Here is a 17,882-nt window from a genome sequence, read left to right as displayed (position 1 = left end):
GAAAGGGTAAAATCTTCTAAAAACATCTTGGTACTGCAGGAACACATCACCTTTCATGTGAAACTAGGACAGACACATGGCCAAGTCCTGGAGAGAAAGTCCACACTGAGAACTAAAGCAAACTCCCACCCCCAGCACAAGCACTGCCACAGAAAGGCTGCCAGCAGCTTCTTTGTACTCCTCAGTAGCATCTTCCACGCTCAAAAGCATTTTCTGCTGTCACTGCTGTGGCTCCATCCAGCCTCCTGCCTGCACGCAACACTGAGGAAGCGCTGCAGAGTTCTGAACTGCAGACATGAAACAGCAGCAGCGATCACCCGCTCTCCCAGGCCACGCTTAAAAGCAAGCCCACGGCTGCGGTAAAGCCTTTAAGAGCTGAAGGAAGAGAAGGCTGCATGGGCAGCGATTCTCTCAAGAGGACAGAAGTTGGTGTCCTCTTTACAGACTTACAGTAGTTCAGCTGAAACAAGGAAAACCTGTTCACTGACACTCAGCCAGGCATGATTAGGTTTTTATTTAAATCTGCTGTCAGGCAACACTCATGGGAACACCTTTTAGCAAAAGCTAAATGAGCTCAGCTGAAATGAGACCACTTAGGTGACATTTTGCACTGTTACCAGTTTACTGAAGAGTACCAACACTACAGCATCTTCACCAGCTTGCTGAGGTCCTGTCAGGCACACCAGATTCACTTACAGGGACATCATGAAAAAGAAGTATTCTATTACGAGCATTTTGGTGGATGTTTAACTAGCAGAGGACAGTGGTTTTCTGGACAACTGCAGTGGTTCTTGGGAACTTATTTGCACGAGCATCTAGGTTAAAGATGAGCACACTCCAAACAAAGCTACAAGCTATATGGACCTTTAACACTAGAAAAGCAAATAAAGTCACTCTATGTGCAAATTGCACTTAAATGCCTCAGATCTCTGTAATTCTATGCATGTGTTCTATTAGGCTGAAACAGGGGGTACACAAAACATTTTATAATACTTAGTTCCTCTGCACATTCTCCTCTTCCCCCTTCAAAATGCCAGGTCTATAGCTATTAAAGGAGGTCCTCAATGATATATGGTTGTTGTTTCTTTGAAGCCAGTAGAGTAAAATATTCCATCAGGGATGATTTTTCTTCCTGAGGTCTGAGAGGAGCGCAGCACCCTCCTGTCACATACTCAGCTGGCACTCATAAGTCCTACCGTTCAGCTGGGGCCTTGCCCATGAGCATGATGTATCCAGGTCACTTGACTGCCAATGCAGAAGCAAAGAAAATTTGTGTAATGTGTGAACAAGATGGCAAAGACCATTGTTGTTTTTGAAGATAGAGAAGCACAGAAAATCTCAAGTTTCAGATACTTGCCTCGACCTTGATGGCACATCGCCCAATTGCTCGGACAGCCTTGCGCACAAAGTCAACGTCCACCTCAGTCGCGTATTCCTTGAGCTCCGCCAGGACCTGCAGAGAAAATGCACCAACGTGAGCCCCTGGGGTCACACCAAGAGAATATCCCCCTCTGACAAGCGACAGCACTTGTGTTCCAGAACACGAACCAAACGTGTTTTTTGGCAGCTAGCCACACACATCCAAAGCTAACACAGTCAGACTCTGCAATCCATCTCTACCTCTGAAACCCACTGGCTTGGATCAGGCAGCAAGGCTTGGTTTAGGCTGGCCAAAGCCAAAAGATGGGTTAGTCTAGATTATTTTCAAATTCCTCTAAAAAGCTAGGGGCAAAAATTAGCAATGCCAAGCTTAAACGTTGCTATTCCTTCTTACATTGAAAATTCAGTGAAGCAGGGGTCACACCCATACACATAAATCTTATGTATGGTTTATTGTACTTAGTGTTCTACATTCACTGTATGCAAAGCTCTAAGCGACAACCATTTTTCATCTCTCCTTTGCAGAGATGAACCTCTGGATCCCAAAGGAGGACAAGGAGATCATCTCAGGACACCCTGGAACACCTATACAGAGATTAATCACTGTGTGAAGGTTTTTCCTCTCTTAAGATATTTTGTCTCAGGTTTTTTTGCTAATGGAAACTGAACAAGGGCTTAAACCAGAACCTGCTGGGATCTTACAGACCATTAACTAAAAAGCTACTTGATCTTAAACAAATCACTTGGCTTAGAAAAAATAATTTTAAAGAGAGACTATGCAATTTACATTCCCTCAAAATCTCATTTATTCCAGTTTCTCATGTCAAATATGACATCAGGGATTTCATTGCGATGTCACAAAGAGATCACAAGGGTGAGGTGAACAGCACAAAGTGAGACAGTTTGAAAAATCTCTAGTGGATGCCAATTGCTCAGAACAATGACAAGACAAAGAGGCCTTGAAGGGCCAGACTGCAGACAAATAAATCTGCAAGGAGTAGACGGGACATCTGTGCTTTGAAGTTTTATTATTTCCTTCAATGATCTATGTTGCACAGTACTCAGAACACCCCAGGTTAGTAGCTCATGCTTTTCAAACACAGAGTCTGAGAGCCCTGGATACGAGGAGTCTCCTGCCTCGGTCTGGAAGGGGCACGGAGACAAAAAACCTCAACAAGTGGCAAAGGAAAGATGGGGACAGAAGTCTGGTCTCCTTGGGACTCATTTCAGGGCATATTTCTGATGAAGCCTGGCTTGTTTTTTAGGAATGCCTCTTTACAACCAGGAAGAAATTCATTCATTAGTCTGCAGATCCCAGTGGCAGGCTCTGCCCTCCGGACACCGCTGCCTTTCATCCAAACAACCTGCATCAGCTAAACATTATGCATTAAAATCGGTATGGAGCCTACAAAGAGTAAATAGAAAATTCTGGATACTTTCACATGGAAAGTGGTTTTTAAAATGTTTTCCATGTCCCCAGAACAAAAGGGGTGTGCACTACCTTGCTCTGTTCCAAAAAACAGATGAGAGAGCTGAAGAGAGCTGCTTAAAAATGTCACATTAAATTAAACTGCTCTATGACAATTAGGATAGGACAATAATAGCACTAACCAGAGGCACTAATCATTCTGCATTAGCGTTAGGCCTTGTGGCCGTTGCACTCGAGAACACTTCTTTTAGAAATGGAATTTGGATTAAAACAACATCAAATCCAAGGTGAATCTAAACTGTAAAGCAGTCTCAGTTCAGTTTAGCTTTAGCTTTGTGCTATTTCCACTCTGGAAGCAGCAGTTAAGCAAAATAAAGGTTATTTTAGCTCTGAAGAGTCACTGTTCAAGGGTTTAACAATTTAACTAATACATGTGAAATTCACACTTCAGTAATGTTTGGCCTTTCTGAATGCCTCTGTTACAGGCACCTCTCTCACTTGAAACAAGCCTCTCATTCCAACCTGAGCACTCACAGTGACTCATTTGACAGGAGACATCAGCTCTCCTCCTGGAATTGTAATCTGTAAAACAAGATCTACCTAACGGTCACGATGCAAGACACACCATGCTATTAACATTTAAATTACAGAAGGTGTTGGAGTTTCCTCCATTAAGTAGCTGCGAAGATCTCTATAGCAGGAACAGTGATCCTAAGAGCCAGGACAACAGCAGCACTTGTTGCGTCCACACTCGTGTGAGGAGCACGAGAGGGTTTTCCATCCCCAAAACACACGCAGAACACACCAGAACTTGTTCATCTGACCTGGGCAATGTTTGCCTGAGAAGCCAGGCGGATCATGATGTCCAGTTTCTCCAGTTTGACATAGATGGGGTCATTGTACTTCACAAAGAACACTTTGATTTCCTGCTTCAGGATTTCAGGCCTGGGGGGAACATAACATTGTATCACTCAGGACTGGTACAAATAATAGGCTCTATCCTAACCAAAGGTACATTTTGTTTAGAAATCTACCCAAAAATTCACGGAGAAACAGAATAGTGTAATTTTGTGTGCAGGACATGCAAACACACACAAGAACAACAATTTTAAGAAAGTTAGAAGGCTGGAGAAAAAGGTGGTTCAAATATATAACGTGGAATTCAAGTATCTCTATGCCTACATCTCCACCTCCTCCATTTGAACTGCTGAGCTGCAGTCAGTCAGGGGATGTCAGAGTTTTCAGTGAAAGAAAAACATCCTCATCTCAATGCAAAACCCACCTACAAACTCATATTATGCTTTCACTTGCAAGATGGAAGTGCACAGTAACTCTGCCCTGAATATAATCACAAAGTGCTCTCCAACCTACCCCACCTTTCCAGCAAGGAACAGGAGTATTTAAACATGCACGTGGGAGTAAACTGGTGAAAAAAACAACCCACGGCACATCAGTATGTCACCAGCCTGGTTCTTCTATGTCAAACAGTCCAGGCACATTGAGTTTCTACAGGTCACTATGAACTGCACAGTTTAACCCTCCTTCCTATTTGCAATCTGATTTATAGTCTAACGAGAGGGCAGTTCTTACTGCTCTTAAAAAGGTGGTGAAGAGAGAGGCAGGTTAAGAAATACTGTATGATACTCATATCACAATTACACTGCAAAAAACATTAATTCAGGCTACCAGAGTCATGAGACTATTTAATCCACCCCTCAAGGGATGTAAACGTGGATTAAATGAATTTCTGTGCACGTGGAAATATCTGAAGGTCTGAGATAACCAGATGCCCTGTGACAAACCAGGTACAACACCCCCTGAGGCTTCACCTTTTCTGCACAATCAAGTTGATGTTCCTCAGGGCAACGTACTGAACCTCGGGCTCTCCAGACAGCAGGGTCACCAGCGGAGGGGCAAGTTTCTTCAGCAGCATGTTGTAGTAGTCAGAGTCCTTGGGAAGAAGTTCCAGGAACTTCATCAAGACTTTCACCGCTGACAGCACCACTGCTGAGTTGGCGTGAGACAGCCGAGGGGTCACCCGTTCACAAATACTGGAGACAGAGGAGTAAGAGAGGGTTCACAGTTATTTCAGAACGTCAAATATTTCGGATCTTATCTGAATTCAGGAATTTAGCTGAAAACAGCTTTCTCAAACACCTCTTTGATCTGGTTTTGTTCATGAAAGCAGGTAAAGTCCACTTTCCTGAACACGGCAGGAAGCAAACAAGAAAACTTCTCTCACAGCTTCAAGTTTCTCTCCTGCCACCGTCAGCTCAGGAACTCTTCCAGCTCTCTGCGTTACAGTCCAAACTCATATTGAGTTATTAGTGCTTTCTGCCTTTGCATGCTGGTATTCTCTATTTCTGTGGTCTTGTCTGTCACTCACAAACACAACTTTAACAAAATAGTTATGAGAAAAACACTTTAGCCCCCATATAACCATTTGGAGGTGATACACAATTCTGGCTACTTTGGGAGGTTTGCTGCCATTTCAATCATTTGTTTCTGAGGAAAAAAAAGTTTCTGCTCCTCTGAAGATATAGGGCAAGAGTGACCTAAATAGCTTCACCAGTTGTCTCAGTGGATACCATAATCAACAGCATCCTAAACAACCCATCCCAAGCAGAAAGGAAGTTTGGGTTCATATGGTCTTTCTTAAAGCATCTGTCGAGTCTCTTCCCACCCCCTCCTGCATATTGCAAACCCAGAACAATCTCCTTCCCATCTGTGCCTCCTGAAGTTTCTTTCCCTGAAAGATTTGCTTTCAGACACCCTGGAAGAGAAGCAGCACGGTCAAGTGAGGAGCAGAGGAGTCTGTAAAGCCAAACCTGGGGCCAGTCCTCAGCTGTCACTGCCCATGGTCACCCAGTGCGCCCAAACTGCTTCATCTCTGTGTCTCAGTTTCTCCAGGCACAGGGGTAACGACACCAGCCTTGCTGTAAAGGAAAACACTGTACAAAACTAGGTGCTGTCATTCTCCTACCTCTTATTCTCCAAATTCTTCTATAAAGCAGGCTCAGAGTCAAACTCCCCACAAAACAGTAAAAGTAGTCACTGCCCATCCAGTTTTATCCACCACTTGTTTGGACTCTTCAGAGGAATTACAGATGAAGAACTGGGACATGTTCACAGTTGCTCAAACCAGTGGTCCCTTCCTGCCAAAGCCGGGATAATACTGGCCTGACACCCTGGAGAACTCTGCAGGTTTCTAGCACTCATTAATAGCTGTTTCTGGCACAGAAACAGAACACAAAGGGGAAGGAGGTGGGAAGAAAAAAAAAGGCAGCAAGACTACTGGCAGGCTTTTTTAAAAAAGCAGATTATCTGTGTTGCCTCCAAAAACAGTCAATGAAGAAACCCATCAAATTGAAAAACACCTGCCCAGGATTTTGCATGTGGGCTTGTGCCCCTTCCCCCTACATCATCTACATAAAATATATGAAGTCTGAGAATTCCCCTGTTCCAATAAATTGTTCTTGCTGGTTCCTTGTTCTCTGGAGCACAGAATCTGATTTTTTGTGACTCTGGACACAGATGAGGCAAAGGCTTGAAGTGTATGAATTAACACTCCACTACCCAAACCCTAAGGTCTTTGTATTTAGGTTTAGTCATTGCAGCTAAAGGTAAGAGCAAACAGGTGAATTTGGAGTGATAAGAAAAAAATTGTTTCTTACCTTTATTTTCAGTTCTATCATATCACAGACCAGTTTTTAGTTGGAAAAAAATATTCCGGTCTCAGACCTATAGTACTTTGGAAGCCCCCAAACCTATAAGGATTTCTTGCCTCTCAAAGTAGCAAAATCAGATTTGAAAGCTCTGCTTTAAAACAGAATATCCTCCAAACAGTGCTTCCATTGTTACAGGTTTGGTCTTGGGCTGATCCCTTCTTAGCAGAGCCAGTTCCCATAAGAACTTGTCTTTTAAATGGAAAAAAGTAATGGGAAAAAAAAGCTAAAAATAAGCAGAGAGTGGTTCTGCAAAGGGAAGGGGCAGGTTTCCAGCATCAGCCCAAAGTACCAAAAGCTGCCTCCCTTTTAAACCTCTTTTACTTCAAGCCTTATTTGTGCCATTCCAGACCCCTGTTATCACAGCCCTTTGCAGAGCTGTGACACTGTCAGAAGCCTGCAAGTGCCCTGCTGCCAAATAACCCCACATGGCCCATAGAAAGAGCAGGAACAACCATACCTCTGGGCTTCGCGATCATCCTTGGGGTTGTAGTTGGACAGGCAGTCCAGGATGAAGATCTGGCCCCACTCCGTGCACTCGTTTAAAGCCGTCAGCAGCTTGTTAATGTTCTGAGGGTTCAAATCCAGCAGGTTGCTGTTGGGATGCGATTCACTGATTTCTGACAGGGCAGCCACAGCGTTCGCCACCACCTGGGAGAAGAGACAAGAAGATGTGTTCTTCGTTAACATGCTGTCAGTGCCTTGGCAGGGATTACCTTGGGCTTAGCATAGGTTACACATGAGAAAAACATGGAGATCCTGGTGTTGCTCTCAGTCGCTCAGCAGCAGCTGACACAACGGTCATTGAGCCTTCAGGGACCCAGCGCGAACTTGCAAACAACCTGGAGAGCTCAAAGCCTGCCTATAACCTTGCTCTTGGCCAAAATTTGAAGACTGTCCCAGGGAGGAAGTGAAAGAATAGTCACACAGTCGGAGGGGCGGCTGAAACACAGGAAACACGGAGAGCCAGCATGGGCGCAAAGAGCAGTTTGCCACAGAAATTGTAACTTGAAAGTATTTTTGTTGAAGGTAAACAAAAGCTAAAGTTGTCTCTGGAGAGAACGGGGACCAGGACCACACAGGAGACTTTGCTTCTAGAGCTAAAGTGTCCATATGAACAGGAATACCTGACCTTCCTGCGGGCTCCAGACGTCCACACCGGCCTGCTGCAAGTAAACATCATCTCCCCTCAATTCCAGGAGATGCTCAACTGATATAGTCAAGGTCTCAAAACCTCTAATTGTCCTGCTGATTCAGGAATGGACATCTCTTGCCTAATTTCTCCTTGTCAGCCCTGTGACATGTGGCTTAACGCAACCTGATAAATAAGAACCACCATCTCCTCGACAAGGAGACGTCTGGTGCCAGGCAGCCTTCAGCTCTGCAGCAATTCCATGGGGTCACCCAGTTACAAAGCAAACACACAACTTCCCTAAAATGGACAACTCCTGCTAAATTTTTAATAACACGTATTTCAAGCCCAACTAGTCTCCATAGTATCCATTTGTCTGCTTTACTGAGCTCCCAAGCACTCAGCAAAACTCAGCACTGAAAATGTTCTTGCTGCATTTAAGACTATATAAGGTCTTGGCTGAGCATGGATGAAAGGAAGCACAGAGATGAGGTCCAAGGTCCAGCTTGACAAGAGTGAAAAGTAGGAGTGCAAGACTAATTTCTAATTTTCAGTTCCATGCTCAAATTCAACAGTTTTTCTAACATGCCACATGAAGACTTTTAAAATAGAAGAGCTGCATAATATATGGACAAAATTAGAAAATTTGCAGACACAAGTCTTTTATTTAACCAACAAAGAAAGGGATTTAAGCCTGAGTTTGACACACAAAACTGGTACACCCTATGAAAAGGCATTTTCAGGATATTTTACAATGTATATTCATGTCCAGCCCAGCTCACAATTCATACCTGCCAAAATGAAGATTTATAGCATTATTTGCTATGGGATTAAGGCAAAGAAACATCTTATCTAAAAATCATCTGATTCTTTGGATGACTAAAGATGCTTTTGATGCAGCACACTGACAACAAGAACAGCGCGACCAGAAAATTCTCTGCATTGTTCCCACCACTGTTTGTCATTAAACCAATATATTCCAAAGTCATTGCACAAGCACAGTAATGTTGATTGTTTTGCATTTCACACCTAGAGGTCAGAGATAGGATTTTGATCCAAGATTTTATGAATTTCATTAGTTGAATGAGCCTTCTGTCACCAAAATCATTAGCAATCAGAACTGCTGCCTTCTTGCACTGTTTTAATGAGTAATTTATTAAGATATGCTGCTTATTCTTCCCATTATTTAATTTGCCTAATTCCTGAATGGTTAATGCGACACAGCTTAAAACTGAAGTAAACGACAGTTTTAATTATATTTTGGAAGTTTGCAAGTGAAGACAAACCATAAAAGCAACTGAAAAGTTCAAAACCATTATTATGGAGAAGCACTTATAAAATGAAATGAGGATTTTGGAACAAAAAGTCTCAAATAGCTCTAAGCCAGAGACCGGACTGAGAACAAGGTCTTGTGTTGAGGATCTTTTGGGGCTGTTTTCAGGAGCTGGTGGCATAATGGAAGAGTCCAAATCAAAGCTGAGGATGGGACATTACATGGCAACCCATGAGATGTCAGATTTCCATGAAGAGCATCCCTGAGAGTGAGTCTTGGATGGCAAGCTGCCCTTAGGAGTATGGGCTGTGGTCTTCTTGGGTGTCACAAAAATGACTGGAAGGGGCATTTGGTAGCAGCTCAGTTCTGCCGGACAGGCTGGGATCTATAATGTTACAGGCCACAATTATAGCTGGTTGTCACCTTCTACCTTAGCAGAGTGGTCACCTTGGTGGCAAGATGACAAATGAAGCAAAAGGGGATAAAAGAAGGGATGGGGAATATCTGCAAACTTCAAGCAACATTTATTAAAAAAAAAGTACTTGCTGGCGATTCACACTGAACATATTGATATGTTATGGTATGCCAACAAAAATAATTAGCATCTTCAAGGCTTTTTACACAGCGGCAGCGCAGTTGAAATGAAAACAGATTTCAGGAACCGGTCCAACACAAACACTGGTTCAAGCGCGCAGGCTCACCTCTTCGTTGGCACTGCCACCGGCTTCGCTACGAGACACCAACACAGAGCAACACCAACCGGCATGGCACGGGTCCATTCCGGTACCCAACAACGGGGATACAACATTCATCACTCCCGCATGGAAAAGAAGTCCATTAAGAACCAGTCAACACCAATTCAAGTATTACGTCCCCTGGTAATGTAGTATATACTTTGGCAGTCACATTTGTGCCACTGGAAATATTTAGAAAGATGTTTTGGCCAAAGAAAATCTGCAACATCAAAGGTGAACCTTAACTCTTCAACTTGGTTGATACCTCTTCCTTAACAGAGAAACACAAGAAGCAAAGTCCAACTGCACTGAACAGCAAGCACAAGGTACAAAGTGGTAAAACAAGCTATGTAACATTTGTTGGCAGTTTTGTTTGTTTATGGTTTTTTGTTTGGTTGGGGTTTTTGTTTGTTTTAATTTTGAAAATAAATAGCAATGATTATATACTATTGAAAACATATACGAAGAAAAGCGAAAGCTTTACAAGTGGTATAATGCAAAGTTCTCTGTTGAACTGGAGAACTTTCACAGCCGATGCCATACCGTCGATGAGGAAGAAAAGCCATAAGCTCCTTTCACAAACAAAGTATTTTCTACTTTACAAAACATGCAACAAGTTCATTTTGATGAGAAACCAAACAGGGGTTGCATAACTTATTTCACAGATTGGAAGAAGGAGACTAAAAGGACAAGAAACAAATATCTAGTATAGTCTTTAGCTCCCAAAAAGAATGAAAAAACCATGGGTCAACTTATTAGCCACAGATATGTGAGCCAAAACAATTAGTGAACAGGAAAAGCTTTAATTTATAACTCAACTCCATGGCAAAATGCCTCACTTGACTCACAATTAAGAATAAAATCTTCTAGCTAACAGCTACCAACCAATGAGTGCCAGCGTAAAAAAACCTAGAAAGTACAAATGCAGAGCAGATTGAAGATATAATAACAGGTCCATGGCTTGCTGATTTAAATCAGTTCACCCTGGGTACACTTCAGCATTATTCAAATGCAGTCACAGCAACATCCCTTTCCAGCACAGGTGAGCCGAATGACAATAAACCTGCTTTTTGGCTGGAATTTCCCAACAAACTTAGAGTCTTGTAGAAGTGTCTTTGGGATGAGGATAACTAAATCTCACAAGCTCTTACTTAAAAATAAATAAATAAACAAACCTTGTGCTTAAAACTACATTACAGATTTAACAAGAACCCAACGTTTTTGAACCCACCTACAGACAAACCCGCTCCCCAGCCAGAGAGACCAGATCCGACCTCAGGGAGAGCTGCAGAGGTAGCAACGCGGATTTACCGGTTATTCCTTCTGGCAGCTCAAACCTTTAGCTCAGAGCAAATGGTATAAAATACATTAACAAGGAGGAAAGGGGGTGGGTGAAAACCTGAGTGTCTGTCTATCAACCCACGCGGAAAAGCTTTGCAGGGGTGGAGGGACAGGAGGGAAGCTGGGCAGATCTAGAACATCAAACAGTCAAAGCAATCAGATTATTTTGTTAGCATCCCAGGCTAATTGGAAATTAAACCAAGTGTGTAATGAAGGTAATGAAATACAATGTTCCAGTGCTTAAAGCAGGAACCTCTGGCTCACCATCCCATTAACATGAGGAGAAAAATGAAGAAAAGGAGGAAAAATGAAGGGGCTCTGAAAAGCTGCTGAGGAAAGGTGGCTTTCCCAGCACGGCTGGTGGCTCCGACCCTCAGGAGAGCCAGGACCATGGGGTGTTTTTGAGAGGGGAGAGGTGCTGAGATTTTTGAACAGTGCACTGATCTTACATGGTACATTCATCTCATTGAGCACAGACTCCCAGATGGGACACTACTGGCATCTGCATGGATGTGTATTTCCCAGGGCCACTTGTTTTCATGGCCACAGATGATGCTGTGTGCCCGAAAGGGCCCTAATGAGTACCAACACAGACAAGATCCATGGTATACGGCCCCTACTTCTGTTCATATTATAATTCTACCTCTCATCTACTTTCCTTTCCTAGAAATGGGCTATGAACAATTAAAACAGCCCAATCAGGCAAGTCAGACAGCCTATATGAACCTCTCTCATTGTTAATGCATGCAGCATATATGGCTTTAAATTAAAACTCTGGGAGACCAACACATCCCCAGTCTATGCACAGTCTTGGAAAGTAATAGCTCCCCTGTTCAGCCTTAATTGTGACGGATTTCTAGGGCTTTGGGTAAGTCATTCATCTTCCACTAATTCCATTGCAGGAGGTTGTACTTTAGCACCTCTAAGTCTGGAACCGCGCTGCTGGATACGTGATCAGCTCCTGACCACGACCCAAAAACTGCCCAGGTGGGGCAGACCTCCTGCTTGCTTTTTGTAAGCGGGGTGATTTTTCTTCTAGAGGTGGCAATAAAAGTGAAGTCAAAGTGTTATGCTTCCCACGGCGTGCTCGCCCTAACTGCTTTTTGCGCTTCCCTGCACACTGCAGAAAAATGCCAGTTTGTGACAGACTAAAGAGAAATCAGAATGTGTTAGTTTTAAGACAGGAAACCAGACATCCCCTAAAGGTGAGCCTCTTGTGGTAGGTGGGCAAGAAGGTGTTCAGGGCTGGCTCCAAAACAAAGGGTTTCTCCTTGGTACAGCTGAGCCCCTCCAGTGGAAGAAACTCTCTTTTTCCAAGACCCTTTGCAATTTTCCTTGCAGAGGCTCTCACTGGCACCATCCAGTGGCTGTCTCTCATCCTAAAGCTAGGCATCAATAAAAACCTCGTGTAGCCACAAAAAGGAGGGTGTGCAGTTATAAAACATCACTGCCATTGGGTTTTTTGACAAATGGTGCTTGTCAATAGCTAGAAGTGTCTGTTTCGATTGAAAATGTAACATCTAGACACATGTCAACAAAATTCCCCAGCATCCTGATTGATACTGGAGATCCTGGAATGATCTATTCAGCAAGACTAACGCTTTCAAAATTAGACACATACTGGTAGCAGTAATTGGAAGGTGACAGCTCTCTGATGGATGAATTTGTCAATTAAGCTTTATAAATGAGGGGTCTGGGATGACAGACTCTGCGGAGTCATGGAAATTTATGCTTTATCATACAAACTCATTGCAGCTCTGTCAGACTGCTGGGATTCAAAAGGCAGGGGAAAGCGTGATTTCCACAGAAAACGCTCAAGATGAGCATCCCTCATCCACAAGCCTACCAAAACACAGCAACCTCTACCTAATTTCCAGCTTGCTACTGCCAGCTATTTGCTTACTTTGCAAAAAGCGCTGCTCTCCCTCCTGGGCAGCCTCGTATGAACCGCAGGAACACCCTATAAAAAAGCCCCAAAGAGAAGCCCCCATCCTTCACCAGTGCAACAGTCTCATTCAGCATAACGTATCCAACACTGGGTAAACAAATTCCACCCACTGATGCACAGAAATGCCATCAGGTGCCTCCAAGAAGGAAATCTTATCTCCACCTGCAGCACAAGCAGATGGAAAAGAAACCCAAACCACACACAAGACCAACAGAGACATGGTTGGGGGACTTCAAGATACAACCTACATTCTCCTCCAACACTTAGGCTGAAGAAGAACTTTTTAAGGCTGCGGACATGGTGTGGAGGCACAGCCCACAGCTCCCAGTGATATTCAGCTCCATACTAGGATGTGAATTTTCAAGTCCTTCCCAGCCTTCACAAGCAGGAACCATGAACCAATCCAGGAGTGGTGATTCACTCCTGTACCAGTTAAAACATCAGCTGCAAAGGGAAAAAAACACAGCTGTGAGAAGTCCAAGCGCTCTCCCATGCCCAGGAAGCTAGTGTTCCACCCCGTTGTACAAGAAAAGTCCTACATCCCAGCCACAAAGTCTTTTTGGGATGCAGAGGACCACAAACAGCTTCTCAGCAAGGGGCTCATTTCTGTTTTATCACAAGAGCAAAGAGGGAAAAAATTCCTGCAAAGTACACAGTAGAGAACAGACCAGGAGGTAAAAGCTGCTTCTGTTTCTAAACAGACGGCCTCAGGGTACTGTCTGAGACAGACACATTACTTGACAGCTAGAAGAAAAAAGAAGAACGAAATGAGGGCCTTCTTCGTCCATAAGGCCATCCAGGAAGGTAAAACATATACTCGGAAATTCTGGCTGGCAGTCACCGTGGAAGAGGCAAGAGAGCACTGTCATCTATATCAATAGGTTTTTAGTCTAGCCTACAAACTAAAACACCTCAATACTGCCAGAGGGAATTCCGATTAGATCGAGATGAACCTCACCACCTCTACTTGTCAGATCTCAACAGATTCTCTTCTTAGTGCAGGTTATTAAATGCTAATTACTAATCAGCTTTTTATGTGACCTCAGTTTACTCCATATTCATTCACAAGCTTTTCTCTCAATAAATTGTGATGTACAGATGTCACGTAAAACACGACGTATTATTGGACAGGACATAAGGGCTGTATCTATACAGCCCACGAAAAACCAGCAGAACAGCCACACCTGGGAAAGGTTTGATCCAGCACATCAGTGACCGAGCAGACCACGAGGAAGAAGAAATGCTACAAGGAATTAAAATCCCAACAGCACCCAGAAAAGATCTGGGAGAAGGTGACATCATCCCACCTTAAGCTACGAGGATAGCAGGGAGACTGACGAGAAAACTATTCCATGGGTTAAAAGTTATCCTAGAAGGTCAAGGACTTAAAATATTTGGATAGAAAAAGGTTGTTCCATTCAAATGCCAAAAGACCAGTAAGGCTTAAGATGGATTTCTTATGTTTTTTCTGCTAATATTTACATTCCTGAAGAAAAGCAAGTGCAGTGATAAAAGCCAGGAGGGAACCAGTTACAAAATAAGGTGTCTAATGATCAACACCTTTGGTTCTGCTTTAAACTGCTGCCATCTCGTGGTCTTGCTCTTCATCACCAGGGCTCAGCACTTGCAAGAGTCCAACAAGGAGCAATGAATGAGTCATGAGGTCCAACCCACTAGTTACAGAACAAGATGGTATCAGGAAAAGTTTGTCCAAGACTCCAAAGAGCCCCTGGCCATCAGTAGGTGTATAACAGCCCTACAGCTCCCACTTCATTGTTAGCTGCTGCTGTTGCTGGGTGTGAACGGTGATCTAGAGTCACCTGCTATCTGTGTATGATCCCCAAAATCCTGGGACGCCATACTGAAACGGTATGTTGTTAGTACATGAGGATAACGGGAGAACACGTTCTCTGAGTTGCACTACACCAAAGTTACCAGCAAGAAAGACCCTGAGGACTGACTGAGTCCAGCAGCACGCTGACAGCCCAGAGCAGCCAGGATCTGGCTTTATATTCATCCAGACCTGGTTCTGCCAAGCTTCATGCAAGGAAATGCAGAGCAAAAATTAAGGTTTGCCTTAAGACAGCTCTGGGAAGAAATGAGGGTTCCCTCTGTGGGGGGAAACTCTTCAGCAGGATCCCAAGTGACAAAGGGCGGTCACAAGCACTTCAGGCTCATCTGTAAAATGAGATTAAAGGCTCCGTCCACAATCAAACTTCTGCAGCGTCACTACCCAGTAATCGAACCAAGCCCTTGTATGCATTACTGGCCCATTGCCTGCACAAGGTAGGACATCTCAGATAACCAAGCTGAAATGAATGTACTAAATCACCAACCCAGCTGGTAACTTGCCATATATACCCATACCAAAATATATGCAATTAGAAGTTTGAATTCATTAGTGCATGAGAAACTGCAAAGCTACCACAGAGGTTTTTTTAGAAAAAGCTACTGAACTACCAGCCTCGGGTGTCAGTACTTTAATCACAACTACAGCAGCTCGTCTGGCCGGGTGCAACCCTGCACCTCTTCAAAAGATCACTGTATTACTGGTTTTGAATGAAGGTCAGATCCTGACAACAAAAAGCCCAGATAAAGAGGCTTTAAATAAAGGCACCTTGGCTGTGCACCTGTAGCACCTCAACAGGACTTCAAAGCAATGCCCTGAACATCCCCAATCTCATACAATTCAATTATAATAAACTATTAGTCAAAAATACGAAAAAAAATCCAAAACTTTCTAACAAGGTCACCTCCAACTTAGATATCTTTATGATGAGGGCGATTTGAGCTGATAGAAACATGCACTCTGATCTCCGCACAATTATAAAGCAATTAGCAAGCCACAGATGGAGTTGTTACTCTACCCAGCACCCCGCTAGAATGCTTAGTGCTTGCTCATGTGCTAAAGGCAGCCAATTACAAAACCATAAAAAACCCCATCTTCAAGACTATTTTTCAACAGGAGTTTTTTAGCTCCTGCTCAAAATCCTCATTTCTCAGAAGACAGAACAAGTGTGGATTTCCTGTCTAAAAAAAATCCTGCTTCATTAAGTGTCTAATGTTGTCTATTTCCACAAGTAATCAAAAGAGGAGAAACATTTATAATAATATCAGTATGAATGAGTGTGTATAAGAGGTTGCAATGACTGAGATGCACCGTTTACAGAGGAACAGGCCATAGGGATAGAACCATCTGTACCATTCTTTTCAGCAGTCTTTCTTTTGATACCTGGTACTGATACACACATTTTATTTAAAAACAGCTTCTAGGTAGGGCTGCCTTCCACCTGATCATGGAGAAATTTCATTTGACTATATTAAAAACATAAACATTTTCTCCACTGCTTACAGGCCAGTGGATTTATCTGCATTAGTGAATGAATTAATCCAACCTCTTACTCCAAGAAGAGCCAAGGCAGGAAGGCAACAACTACAAGCTGTCACCAACGTAGTTGCATCAAGTATTTCTTGATCTTCTGACTCATCTGACCAGAAGTTAAACTTTTGCTGCAGCACTCAAGACAGGCAAAACAGGTAAATGCCCAAAGAGATCTAAGAACAGAAGGCATTTCCTATTTTCTGAGGCAACAAGTGTTCTCTAACCAAACGCATTCATCATGGTGCATCAGTTGCAATTAAAAAGTCTTCATGTTTCTGATTATCTGCCCATTACAAACTCAAGCAATGCACTGGAAGGATGCATACATTACCATGGGATTGGAATCTGCAATCAGGTCGCGCAGGGAATCCAGAAATCCCTGATCCTCCACCATCTGGGCATTGATGTCATGCAGCTTGGCCACACAGACGGCTGCGGTCTTTCGTACATAAGGGTCTTCATCCTTCAAACACTTGCGCAGAGGCTCACACAAATACTCCGTGATCTTGTCCACCCTGATGCATCCCATCGTACGGACCGCCAGAGCACGGATTAGAGGGTTTGGGTCTTCACAGTCCTGCGAGGGGACAGAATATGCAGTAAGCATATCTGCACCGCTGGCCACTGGTATCTTCTCTGCAGGCAGAATCAGGCTGCTCTCATTTCAAACAAAAACCATCCCAATTATACGCTAAAAACAGGCAGTTATTTCAGATCAGGGATAAAAGGTGGAACTTACTCATTCACAGAAACATTCTACACCATCTCAAGATGGTTTCAGGCTACAATAGCTTGTAAAACTGTGATCTCAGTGTCCCTTGGTTCTCCACAGGCAAAGCTGCTTTCAACATGGTCTAGCAGCCGAACCTGAAGTACAGCTAAGCTAGAGAGGCAACTCTCACCACTCAAAACGCAGCCACAGGCAACTTTCAGACAGAATAAAATACTGGTTTCTGGCCTTAGTGGTTCAAGAGAGCAAGAGAATATAATGTGAAAAGTCAACAAGTAAACACAATTCAACAGTCATTAAGGCATATTTCTTACAGGCCATCAGTTCCAGACACAAGCTTATTCCTTAAGTTTGCAACATACGAAGCACTAAGCAAAGGCTCATCTAGAGGTGCTTTTCTGATAAGGAAAAACCAGAAGGGAATATAACACTTCATACTTCAAGGCTACGTAATTTTACATACATCCAATCCAATAACATTTCCTAGATATGGAGAGGCAACTTGACAACAGCATTAAAGGCAATACTGCAATCAGGCTCTTATTTTTCCAATGAATCGTCTTTTGGTTTCACCAGAGATAAATGTTTTTCACAGAGAGCGCAGCTGAAACATTCAGACAAGAAGTAAACAACCATATGACAAAGATACTACAAAGGCTGGAAGATGAACAATATAAAATATTTTATCCAATGCCAGAAGCTGTGTCTTTAATGATGATCAGTAAAACAATAGAAGCAGCTTTCCCCAGAGCAGGCTCTCTCACAACCACTCAAAGGGGCACTTAAGTCATCTCCTCTGCAATAACTA

The 17,882-nt window shown here is 43.3% G+C and overlaps 1 protein-coding gene across 6 annotated transcripts in view; it reads right to left on the bottom strand.

Moving 5' to 3' along the window:
* Positions 1-17,882, bottom strand: part of AP2B1 (adaptor related protein complex 2 subunit beta 1) — a 74,825-nt gene that overhangs the window by 49,553 nt on the left and 7,390 nt on the right. For all 6 annotated transcript variants that reach the window (XM_065036446.1, XM_065036449.1, XM_065036444.1 and 3 more), the window contains exons 5-9: positions 16,676-16,921; positions 6,995-7,185; positions 4,639-4,860; positions 3,634-3,754; positions 1,358-1,453 (exon numbers count right to left, since the gene is read on the bottom strand). In XM_065036446.1, coding sequence (XP_064892518.1) covers positions 1,358-1,453; positions 3,634-3,754; positions 4,639-4,860; positions 6,995-7,185; positions 16,676-16,921 — 876 coding nt within the window. The remainder of the gene's footprint in view (positions 1-1,357; positions 1,454-3,633; positions 3,755-4,638; positions 4,861-6,994; positions 7,186-16,675; positions 16,922-17,882) is intronic.

Source organism: Columba livia, chromosome 20 (genome assembly GCF_036013475.1).
Source record: "Columba livia isolate bColLiv1 breed racing homer chromosome 20, bColLiv1.pat.W.v2, whole genome shotgun sequence".
NCBI classification, from domain to species: domain Eukaryota; kingdom Metazoa; phylum Chordata; class Aves; order Columbiformes; family Columbidae; genus Columba; species Columba livia.
Note: the sequence above shows the minus strand (reverse complement) of the source record. Positions and strands in the feature narration are given on the sequence as shown.